Genomic DNA, 12,568 nt, shown 5'->3' on the forward strand with positions numbered 1-12,568 from the left:
AGATATATTGCTATACCTCTAGCAAAAGCCTTAGGTATAAAGAACGTAAGACGTGTGAAGCCACAACCCAATCCTGTTCTAGAGAGCTATTTCCGGGAGTGCACAAAACATCCATCCCAAGTAAGGATTTTCGTTCTTTTGAAGCAGTTCTGGGTTTGGAAAATCCCAGGTCTTACTGTTTCAATCAGCTATGACCAGTGACATCATGGGATGAGTTCCAGCTGATTGACAAATAACTTAATTTATTTGGCTTTATGTTACTGTCCTGCTGACAGAGTATATGGCATCCAAAATAGAAAATATATTTTTTAAATATGTTTAATTTTCTGGCATGCTGTTCTAGGTTATACTGTTAATATTATTTCCAGTGAAGATCAGTGCTCCATCTTTAACTCATTCTGCCTGGAGAAAACATCAGCTGACATCTGTTGTTGGAAAGTGATATCATATTTATTGCGAGCAATAATATTGGCATACTGGAATAGAGGCCTTCTGATCTGTTATATTGCTGCATACTTAATCCTGGCTTACGTGAGAAAGAAAAGCGAGCAATCTTTCCATTACATTGCTGTTGATTTTTAAATGTGAACCAAAAAAAAAGTCAACATTTACCATCTCAGAAAATGAAGCAACCTGACTGTTGATGGGAAACAGATACCGGGGCTGTGAACACACTCTCAAAAAGTTCGCTTATGTAACTAAAAATGCCAAGCAATTACAGCATTCCTACACAATTTTTGGAAAGAAATACATGTTTTCTAATAATGGGGGATATTGGCTGTTGCATGGGACTTCTACTTTCTGTCCCTCTCCCTGACATGCTTCTTCTGTGTCTTTGGCCTGACACTGTCAGGAGGAGATGGACTCATGTCCGCAAGCAAGCTCCTCTCTACCTGGGCAAGTCTCCCCGATTGCTATTTTGTGCCCTCCTTCTGCATGAGGGCAGCTGGGTGATGCCTGGTGCCTGAATGGAAGTGCAGCATTTTTTGGCTTGCCTGTAAAATGAGTGAGGCTGCCTCCTGAGGTGTCCAGCTCAGAGGACTTGCTGTGGCAGAGGTGGCACTGCTGCCACCCACAATTTGCATGCTAGCCTTGCGAGGAAGAAGCTTCCCCAGAGCGCACCAAGCCCTGCGTAGACCACATCCTCTGCCTCTCTGAATGGAGGAGCCAGAAGAAGCCAAGAGGCAACTGCTGCTGCCCTAACTTCTTTTCAGGTGCTGAAAGGAGGCAGTCTGGGTCTCGGCCTGAAAGATTAACTAACTTGTCCCATACCACCCAGCAGTGCTGTGGGTGTGAGAACGGAGCACAGTCTCTAGACCTGTACATTTCATGCCTGTTCTATTTATCAAAATTAATTTGTGTCATGAAAATCCATGACTTCTATGAATGTCACTTGAAAACTGAAGCAGGAAGCCTGCAAGGTAACCCACAGAGAGTTAATGTCAGTATTATTTTTAAATGCAGACCTCACAATAGTGTGAAGCTGCTCTGTGAAACACCAAATAAGTGAAGATGAGATCTAGGTACATGTTATTGCTAACATTATTTCATTTTTTGCAGTCAGAGATTCAAGGCCTGGCCAAGAAGTGTAACTGTACAGTCCATTTGGTGGAAAAGTGGTTCAGGAGACGGCGAAACCTGGAGATCCCAACAGTGCTTCGGAAATTCCAGGAGGCTTTGTAAGAGAAGACAGCTCTCTTCTTTTGCTTATTGTGGGTTTGTGTTTTGAAAAAAATGATTGAGTCCTTGGGTGCTTTGAGATGAGCTGCCCTTCCAGAGGGGCTCAGTTCCCTTGGAAGCTGGGAAGCTGGGTCTATCTGACTGGGGTTTTTGATTTTGTGCATACACAAGCAGATTGAAAGGATCTACTAATATTTCTCTAAATGCAGTGACTTAAAATATAAGGTTAACTGTTTCTCTTCTTTCTTAAAGATGGAAAAAACTCTCCCAAATACCTCAGTGTTTTCTTCACTGTGCAATAGTGGGCTTATTCGTAGGTTCCTGCTATGCAGCACTCCATGAAAATACGCAGAGCATAGGAAAACGTTTTCCTGTGTGCCAAAAGTCATAGAGGAAGAAAAATGCTTATTCACCCTGTTCGAATATGTATCCATGCTGTCATCTTGGCATGCATTATGCATGTAGGAGTTGGTTCAAGAGCAGGAATCATGGCATCCTAATTAAATGGTAGAGGGCCCAGTCTGGACACTGGGTAGGCATATGGAACATAAAGTCAAATATGCTAATGTTTCCCATTCAACAATTCTGAATGATTATATTTAAATATATAAATATATTTAAAATGTTTCACAACCTCCTGCATTGATCAACAACGAGAAAAGCATTCAAGATTCTGATTTTTTCATAAGTGTTTGAGAACTTCCTTGTACTTACACATTTTACTATTCAACTGTTCCAGCATTATCCAAAACCTCGTACAACCCCCAAATCCTAAACTGGACAAGATTTTACTGATGAAAGCTTTTAGCATGTTACAGCTCATTGCTTTTGGAAGCTGAAAGAAACTGTACTAACATAAAACACCTTCCTAACGTCCTGTGTGTTTGGGGTTTTGACTAACATAACAATATTGGCAAAAATTCACATGGTTGTAACCATGTTACCTCTTTTAGTGTAGGTTATCTTAAGCACAGGAATGAGGGTTAAAAGTACAGCCACAGAGCTCCAAGTTGAGTACTTTATCAAGTACTCAGTGTGAATCAGTATGGTAATGATTTCGTGATGTCCTCTGTTGGGCATAAATCCAGTTGATATCTATAGCTGTGACACTCTGAAGCTTAATTGAGTTGAGTGAACTGTCTTGGCAAACTGGCATCCTTGGGGGTTTTTGCTATTGTTTTGTGGATCAGTTAACCTTGTTTTGCAAGCAACAACAAGATTTCCTGCTATCCGTGCATGACTTGCCTGCCATGGATGTATGGCTCGAGTCAAACATGGCCAAAGACTGAAGTTAAAACTTGCTTGACAGCTTGAGTGAGAATGAAGTGAACAGGTTTCTCTTGTGCAATTTGTGAACCTTGTTCTGCTCTTTGTCAGTGAGTTTAATTGGATATAATCCTCAAGGCAACAAATGAGGAACAGAATTATTCCACTTTAATAGTCAATGTTATGAGCATTGTGACATTTTGAAAGCCTGGAATCTCCAACATCACTTTTCTGAATCACAAGGAAAATCTGATGAGCCAGATCTAAACCATACTTAAGCTATTAGTGCTCTCAGTTAAGCAACATTGGGGTTTGGAAAGCCATCTGCAGGAAACCTTCCCTGCCTTAGAAGACCTACCAGCCTTTAACTTCACTCAATAAATTACTTTTGTTAGACTCAATTCAACAGAAAAGATTCCTGAAGCTAAATTAGAAGAATCCTTCTACACAGTTGTTCTGCACTCTCCCTAGTGGCCACATTCAGAGATTAAAAGCCCTTTGTCAGGTGAAATTTGGTGAATTTGGATAAATTTTTTTTCAGGTTTTGTTCACCAAATTCATAAAGAAGCTCAGCTAAATGCAAAATGAGATAGTGCTCTGCCAGACTTGCATGTATAATAAGTTCATCTGAAGTCAGTTAAGCGCCTGGTATTTATTGCTAAGCACAGTCAATATATCTTTGTGGGGCTGGGGACTAATGGTTCAGCCTTGTAAGGTGTACTGTGTTTTGGATCTGACCAGGAAACCACTTAAGCAAACGCTTAACACTGAACTCAGGATCAGTCCAACTATGTCCACTGGAGTGCTCACACTTCCCTTGCCTGAAATATGAGGACATGTGCAGACAGAATCATCCCCCGCATAGAGGCAGTCCTATGCTACAGCGTTATTTTCCTAATGTCTCTTGGTTAACCCTGAGCTGGGCATTACTTGCAGGTTCCACTCTCCCCTTCCATTTGCTCTGCTAATTTCTGCCATGAACCTTTAAAGTTTTCTGCCTGCACTGTAGGTACAGGGTTATATAAGGGTTATATATGGAGGGTTATTTTCATGTCATCTGAGGAAAGCTATCTTAAGGTTGAAAAACATAATGATCGTTTATTACCATTTATCTATCTGCAATTTTATAATTTTCTTGGCCTTCTCTGCAGGTATAAGACACATTTCCTTGTCTAGCCTCTGCCGTTCCCTGTCCTCATTTTTTGCTTGTTGTTTTTTTCCTTTAAAATGCAGACTAACTCTTTGAACATCTCGTTCTTTCTCCTGAGACACTCGCCTGCAGGTAGTGCAGCGCTCAGAAAGGTGGGGCTGCCTTCACCAGGCAGTCTCTCATCTTCTCCTCTCACATGACACTTCATACTTCATTAACGTTTGCCAAATCATAATCATCATTTTTAGACATCTCTCAGTCCATTAACACTAGCAAAAGCGGTGTTCTTAGGAAGGCTTGCTCTCCTCCTCTTTTCTGGGAAGTGGTTCGCTGCCCTCCTCCTGTGGACCTCTCATCCTACAAGACCATCCCAGCAGGTTCAGGGTTGCACATGTCCCTCCATGATCAGCACATGCAGGTGAACAGCGTTTTCCTCCTGATCTGGAGAGCTGCTCGGGGGAAGGTCAGGCTGGTGGCTGCCAAGGAGAAGGTGAAAAGGAAGAAGTTTCCCTCACCTGCAGAGGAGGGAGTGGGAATGCTCTGGCAGTCTCCAGCCGCACCCAGTCCCAGGGACAATACCTCCCACGCTGGCTCTGGAGTCATTGCAACGCTGATTGCTGGCTTCAAATCACAGCATCCTCCTCTGACATATATAAGCAACAATGTAGTTTCGGTTCACTAAGACACATAGGAACTTTTTCTTTTTCTTTTTTTTTTTTTTCCTTTGCCGACTTACCAGATCAGTGATGAAAAACTGAAAGTTTTATCTGCCTTGATGGATATCCATTTAAACCACAAAAAGCTAAGATCAAGCTTTGCTAAATGCTGGCAAACGTAGTCAAAGGTTGAGGTCTACAGCTAGTTCAGACCTCTATAATAACACACAAACTTATCCTGTAGTCATTGTGAAAGTTTCAGAGGGCTCCCCTGTTTTCAACAATTGAGGTTAAGACGGAGCAAAAAAAATTAACTCAGCAATTAAAACAAGTCGATGCTAGTGCTTGCAGCACTCACCATGTGTGATCAGATTTGAAAGTATGCACCACCTGACTGAAAGGTCTTCTGGAGACAGGGAACTGTGAGACTTTCTTAGACCAATGCGAATATTTGAAAAGGATCGAGACAATGGGGAAGTTTGGTGCTATGAAATACTAATAAATTCCCTGAACGCCAGATTTACATTTGCTATGGCTGTTCTTTGGATCAGCTAATTTCTGGCTGGAAATTTACTGTAAAAAACATAACCAAGATATCCATACTGTAATAATGTAAAATTATATGGGTTTTTTGGCGATGAGTCAACATGTAAGTGTTTGGATATTAATAATTCAGATAGAGTTAATAGATGACTACATCTAACGCAGCGTGTGAGGGCATATTTAAGTGAAGATTGGCTGTGATATATAATGATTTGCTCTAGTTCTGGCTCAGGATAGTATTTATGAAAAAGAAATAATGTTTTGTTCTTATTTCTTCATTTTAATTTTGCAGCTGGCGATTTTCATTTTATCTTGCATCATCCATTGCTGGACTTATATTTCTATATGATGTAAGTTAATTTTTTAAAGATTGGACATTCTTATATTGTTAATGAAGTGAGGACCTATTTCTAGACCTTATTCAAGTCCGTTGAAAGACTCACTGGCTTCAATGGCTCTTTGGACTCAAATCTCTATGAAGTGTGCAATCTAGATGATAGATTGCAAAGCGCACTTAGATTTTACTTGAATTCTTAAATTTTCTCTTAAACTTCCATGTTAAAAAATAATTTGTGAGTAATCAGCATTTTTAAGGAAAGCTTTAGGAAGTCAGGTAGGCAGTTTTACAACATGCCTTGTTAACACCTGTACATTGCGTAGCCGTGTTTTGGGTTTTTTTTATTTTTATGAGATTTTTCTGGTACTACTTCTTGGGGTCACAGCAACGGTGTTTTTTGCAGCTATCTGCTGAGGAGTTACTCCCAACTTCTGACTCAGCAGCAAAGAACGAGTGCTCCCTGTGACTGAGAGCGCTCTGCTCAGGGTGTCCTTAGGGTTCCACCTGAGCAGCAGAGCACCTCTGAGCACGTCTGTGTTCATGAGGCTCTTCTCCTAACACTGTTTATCATGCCGAACCAGTGGTGTGTGTGGCTGGTAAACAGCAAAATTTAATCACTGTGGCAACATATCTTGAGTAATTGCAGTAAAAAACACACACCCACTGTTTTGGATAATGAAATGATGAACTGGAATGTTTCAGGTGTCCCAAAAAGAAGCCGAAAAGCTGGGACTAATATAGTAAATCCGAGATGTAAGATCCCTTTAGAAATTGGTGGAGAACAAAGTTATTGAGAATATAACCTTTCAGCCTGCTTCAGTTAGAGAATTTTTAAGTATTGAGTGTTTTGAGTTAAGATGACTTATTGTTGCTCAGCTGATCACACTCTGAATCATCTGTCTTCCTCAGAAACCTTGGTTTTATGACATATGGCAGACGTGGGTTGGCTATCCATTTCAGGTGAGTTTTCTGGCATTGGGCCTTGAGGCATTCCTTTCCCGGTTGAAAGGGGTGATCCAAGACATGCTTCTCCCTTCCAGTGGGTACCACCTTGAGAGGCGCTGCACCAAAGCCATCGCCCTGTCCTCAGTGCCTCCTGCTGCAGGACTTTGTCATGATCTGGCTCTCCTGCAACTCAGCCCTACAGCCAGACATCTACAATTTGCACCCATCTCAGCCATCCAATCGTCCACAGCAGTAGCTATGTGTGTTACTGATTTTAGTGCAGAAATCTTAAGCTGTCAGCAGTCACAAGGATGCTTGGAGGAGCTGTGCAGAGGGCTCGAGGCACTGAGCAGCCCAGTGGGCCCTGCTCTCAGTGGACCCTGCTTTCAATTCCTCCCTCCATGGGTCATGAGGCTCTGGTTCTTCCTAAAATATTTTACTAACAGTCCCCTAACAGATGACTACATACAAACTGGCCTTCTTGTCCCCTGGTGGAGGTTTTGTGTCTCCCCCTGCCTCCGGTCTTATAAACCTGTGTCCTATCACACTGCCTTCTCCTTATTCCTTTCCTAGACAGGGATCCAAAAAAAAAAAAAAATCTTACCTCCCAGCTGTTTTTTCCTAGCTTCTCTTACTTGTGGGCTCTGATAACTAAACCTACCCCCATGGTGCAGTACAGAACCAAGTGAACAGCCAAGCTCATGTTAATGCAGCATCTAGCTCTCTTGTTCCCTAGGCAGATACATAGGATTTTAGTGGAAGTAGTGACATACTAGTCATGGGATGCGTGAATGTCTAAAATGCTAATTGTTCATCAAAATTAAGGGCTTCATTTATTTGCGGTTGTTTGTAATTAAATGCAGGAGTACTGTGCGTGTAGTTCTCTGACAAAAGCAGAGTAAAAGGCATGCTAAAATTTGGAGATGGAGGAGGAACTGCAGAAACTGAGAGTTTGGTCTGAGTAAAGGTTAAAATATTTGGCTCCCAGAACATCCTCCTTAATGAAGCCCAGAACGTGGATTTAGTTAGTTTAATTTTTTAAGCAAGACTCAGCAGAGGAGGGGGGGAAAAAAAAGGAGGAAAGGAAAAAAGAAGTAAGAAGTAATTTCATTTGGCATTCACTTTGTGCTATTCTCTGCATCAACTGTGTTTTTCTTCTTTGTAGACTTTGCTGCCATCCCAGTATTGGTACTACATGGCTGAGATTAGTTTTTACTGGTCTCTCTTATTCACACTTGGGATTGACAACAAAAGGAAGGCAAGTGGGCATGCTTATTGGTGGCTAGACTGTCTGTTTCTAAGAAAAGAAAAACAAAAACAAAAACCAAAGTTTATAAGAATAACCGCTGTCCTGATAGTGGATTTGATGCAGCCACATGAGGGCAGCATCAGCCTGTCCCTGGCAGTCCTGCACACATCTGTGCACCCCTGGCTGCCAGGCTGCGCCGGATAAGCCTCGCTGGTCACTCCACACCAGGGAGACCCTCAGGGGACATCCTTGCTTGGCTCTACCTCTCTTCTTCTCCTCTTCACAGGATTTTCTGGCTCACGTCGTTCATCACTTAGCAGCCATCGGGTTGATGAGCGGTTCTTGGTGTGGCAATTATGTGCGTCTTGGAACGCTGGTGATATTTGTGCACGATACTGCGGATTTCTGGCTTGAGGTAACCCTGCCTCTCAACTTTTTTTTATTGCCCAGGTTATATTCAGTGATGTTTTAATCTCTTTGCCATCAGTTCCATACGTTTTCTCCCTATCCCAGCAGAGACGCAGCTTCACACAGTCATAAACTGTAAGATAAAAAAGAACATCTAGATAATTGAGGCTGATATTCCATTACGGCATTGGTTATGAAAAAAGATCAGGAGAGAATATGCACTACATAACAGGGACCGGAAATACAGCTGCCTCCCTAGATTATTCTTGTTTCACTGTTAAAATTTGCCTGAGTTGGCTAGCCTGTGAACAGCTTGTCATGATACCAATTCTCAAGCAAATTTAGCAGCTAAAAGCTTGCCTACTTCTGACAAAATTAAGACAGTTTGAAGCATTCACATGCTTGTGTTGGCCCAACGGGTACGGCTACATCATACAGTGCTGGCTGGAGATGCTCACTGTTTCTGAACGAAATATCTCAGGTATTGGCAGAAAGAAAAATTTCTCCTTTCTTCTCCATCCCTGCACTAAATATCACTTAAGAAATGCTTGAACATTAAGAAGTGTCTTATTTTGCAGACAGCTCTGTGACCCTAGAGACATGCATTTGGGTTTCTCCAAAGAGGAACATGAGCTTTGTTTCCTTCAGTGGAGTTATTCTGGGTTTATAACACCAGAATTAAGGGCACAGTTTCATCACCTGTGGTGGTGGCAGCATCAGTGCAAGCAGCCCTTCTAGGCTGCTGTTTCTCACTACTCATTTCTGTTCCCAATACTCTGTCAGTTGTGCAGGAACAGCTAAACGTGGGGTCACATAGTTGGTCTGATCCAGATTTAAATACATACACACAATTTTTTGCTGAGCTGTTTTGTGACCCAGTTCATTCTGTGGCCTCACAAATGGTTGTACTGACACCTGGTGGAAAAGAATCAAGAAGGATGCTTAAGCTAGGTATGGGAATAACTGCGTTCAGCCCTGCCACTAAAGAAAAAAGTTCATCAAGCTGCTGTTTAAGAGCTGGGCTTGGCACCTGAAGCTTTGTTCACGCTTGAGAGCAGCTAGTTCATCCCATGGTGGCCAGGGTGACTCCTAAGCAGAGCAGGGGACTTGCACATTTCAGCTGGGGCGAAGCAGTGGTTAGGATCTTTCCTAGTGGGATGGAGACCACAGCAAGGACCTCTAGCCCTCCAGGAAGAGGAAGCAGTGGCTGTAGGAGGCGCACAGAAAGGTCTGTGACCTGGAGTCACCAGTATGCCTGGGTGCGATGGGCCACAGTGGCTCCCCAGCTGGTGGATACAGCTGGGAGGCTGTTCCTAATCTGCTGTGAGACAGAGGGATGGACCTCTGTCTCCAAGAATGCTTTGTGTTTCCATAGCACTTTTGTATTCTGATCAGAGAGCTGTTCTTTAGCCCTTTGATATAGTCCTTTCATTTAAGATGAAAGGAGAAATATAAACAAGGAATCTGTTTTGATAATGCTATATTAGGTATGAGTAAAATGATTGCTCTACATGTCAAACAGGGAGGAAATTTTCTTCCTCTTTAGGTGGAAGATGACTCCTTGTTTATGAAAATACTAGAAAGGAACTTATTTCACACAATATTTATAATAAGTTTGATGATTTTTATTTAATGCAGGCAGCCAAAATGTTTAATTATGCTCACTGGGAGAAAACCTGCAATATGCTCTTTATCATCTTTGCTATCACATTCTACATCACAAGAATCATCCTATTCCCCTTCTGGTAAGCAATATTTGATGTAGTCACAGGCTTTTATTTCATTGGCATTTCCAGTGAGAGGTAATTATTGATTGTGATAGAAAAAGAAAAGGAACTGATTGTGTTTAAAGAGCAGAAGAAGAGCTTTCATTATTATTGATCTTAGTGGCTAGCTAGAAGGGTGGATGAAAACTGTTGTTTTCTTTAAAGGAGGCATTTAATTTAATTAAAAATGGTTTAAAAATGAGTCTCTTAAACGTGATACCTTAGTAAAGGCTTTCACTTATTATTTAACTTACTTTCACAAATTGTAGTTAAATGTTATGTGCTGCTGTGTTTCCCCGGGCACTGAACTACTTAACTAGGAGAAGTCACTGTCCCTTTCGTTCCATCCCTCCTGCTGCAGCTGCAAAGTCAAACTACAGTGAAAGTCCTATATGACAGTATTTAATTTTTTGTAGTGCCTTCTTTTTGCTACCTAGTTCCTGGGTAGTAACCCACCTCATTTACCTACATGGGAAGCGCTCAGAAAAGCTAAGGTGCACCAATTAATCTATGAAGTCAACACACATAAATTAGAACTTGTTAAATGCTCACATGACTTTGAAGTGCTATGATTTAATCTCCTTTGGAGTATCCACACGGATGCTTAATGCTTCACATGTTTAGCCTTCAAAAGTGTTTAATGTGTTTCACATTCACCGTTTTGCTGATTTGCTCTAGTTTGCCTTCATGCCCCTCCTGCATGTGAACAAAACCTTAGAGACTCAAGCTGGTTGAATTAATAGTTCTGAACATTGATCAACACAAGGTTTTAATTTCCTGTAGTGTTGGCTTTCAGAAATGCTGATGTCTTTTACTCTCCTGTTATTTTTTGATTAACTACACAAGCTATCTCCAATCATTTTGCTTCACCGAGTTTCTTGTTCTTGAGTTTGGAATCAAAACGTGATGAGATTAAAAGAACTGGAGAAAGCCCTGAATAACATAGAAGTGAAGGCTCAAGATGGACAAAATGTGTTAATTAACAAAGAGCCCAGCTGAAAAGCTTGTAGGAGTTCCTCTACAGTGTGGATTTTAGATTAGAGGGAATTTGCATGAAAAAAATGGTGTAGACAAGCTCTGAGCTGCATTGTATCTAGACCACACAGAGCTCAAGGTTTAAAAACCTGAGATCTTTCTAACCTTATTTAGAATACTTTGATATAAGACCCAAATACCTTATCTTGTGAAGTCTATATTTTAATTGTTATGCATAATCTAGTTAAGCTAAGGTTTGTTAATTAATCTGTCATCTTTGCAGGGCTTTTTAATGTTTTGTGGAAATAATTAATCAGTTTGGAATGTGAAATTAGAAATTGTTATAAATAGCACAGAGAAGGAATCGTGCACCATAACAGTGACCTTTGTTTTTTAGGATTCTTCGTGCCACCTTGTATCAGCCTACATACTATTCCACGACTCCTGTCATAGCGTATTTTTTATTCAATGGACAGCTATTGATCCTTCAAGGCTTGCATTTATATTGGGGTTACTTAATTTTCAAGATTTTGAAAAGGTTCATTTTCATAAAGGTAAGCAATCTTGCTTCTGCAGAAAAATGTGTGAGATGCCAAAAACAGGTACTAATACCTTTAGCAGATTTACTCAGCATGTCTTACGGTTTTCCTGAGTGATCTACAAAGTATAAAGATGTTCAGATGTGCTTTCTGCCTCTCGTGGTCACATGTAAGGTCATAGATCAGGATACCAGAACTATGGTTAGAGCCTTTTGTCTGTATCTGATGACTTGCTCTGATATGTAAATCAGAAGTGAGCTCTCCCAAAAACTGGAGTCCAAAGATGGTGCAGCATTCAAAATCCTGTATTGAGAATGGCTCAGAGTCAAGTTGGAGGCCTGTGGCTAGTGGTGTCCCCCAGGGGTCAGTCCTGGGTCCAGTCTTGTTCAATATATTCATCAATGACCTGGAGGAAGGGACAGAGTGCACCCTCAGCAAGTTTGCTGATGATACTAAACTAGGGGGAGAGGCTAACACACCAGAGGGCTGTGCTGCCATTCAGAGGGACCTGGACAGGCCGGAGAGCTGGGCAGAGAGGAACCTCATGAAGTTCAACAAAGGCAAGTGCAAGGTCCTGCACTTGGGGAGGAATAATCCCATGCACCAGTACAGGCTGGGGGTTGACCTGCTAGAAAGCAGCTCTGCAGAGAAGGACCTGGGAGTGCTGGTGGACAACAAGTTAACCACGAGCCAGCAGTGTGCCCTTGTGGCCAAGAAGGCCAATGGTCTCCTGGGGTGCATGAGGCAGAGTGTTGCCAGCCGGTCGAGGGAGGTGATCCTGCCCCTCTCCTCAGCCCTGCTGAGGCCTCCCCTGGAGTACTGTGTCCAGTTCTGGGCTCCCCAGTCCAAGAGAGACATGGCACTCCTGGAGAGAGTCCAGCGGAGGGCTACCAAGATGATTAGAGGGCTGGAGCACCTCTCCTATGAAGAAAGACTGCAAGAGCTGGGCCTGTTCAGCCTGGAGAAGAGAAGATTGAGAGGCGATCTCATCAATGTGTGCAAGTATCTGAAGGGGGAGTGTCAAGAGGATGAGGCCAGCCTCTTCTCCGTGGTG

The 12,568-nt window shown here is 42.1% G+C and overlaps 1 protein-coding gene across 3 annotated transcripts in view; it reads left to right on the top strand.

Moving 5' to 3' along the window:
* Positions 1-12,568, top strand: part of CERS3 (ceramide synthase 3) — a 53,933-nt gene that overhangs the window by 18,334 nt on the left and 23,031 nt on the right. For all 3 annotated transcript variants that reach the window (XM_009681203.2, XM_068958162.1, XM_068958163.1), the window contains 8 exons: positions 3-120; positions 1,561-1,679; positions 5,588-5,645; positions 6,542-6,592; positions 7,743-7,835; positions 8,113-8,241; positions 9,873-9,979; positions 11,373-11,529. In XM_009681203.2, the coding sequence (XP_009679498.2) occupies positions 3-120; positions 1,561-1,679; positions 5,588-5,645; positions 6,542-6,592; positions 7,743-7,835; positions 8,113-8,241; positions 9,873-9,979; positions 11,373-11,529 (832 nt within the window). The remainder of the gene's footprint in view (positions 1-2; positions 121-1,560; positions 1,680-5,587; positions 5,646-6,541; positions 6,593-7,742; positions 7,836-8,112; positions 8,242-9,872; positions 9,980-11,372; positions 11,530-12,568) is intronic.

This window comes from Struthio camelus, chromosome 12 (genome assembly GCF_040807025.1).
Source record: "Struthio camelus isolate bStrCam1 chromosome 12, bStrCam1.hap1, whole genome shotgun sequence".
Lineage (NCBI taxonomy): Eukaryota > Metazoa > Chordata > Aves > Struthioniformes > Struthionidae > Struthio > Struthio camelus.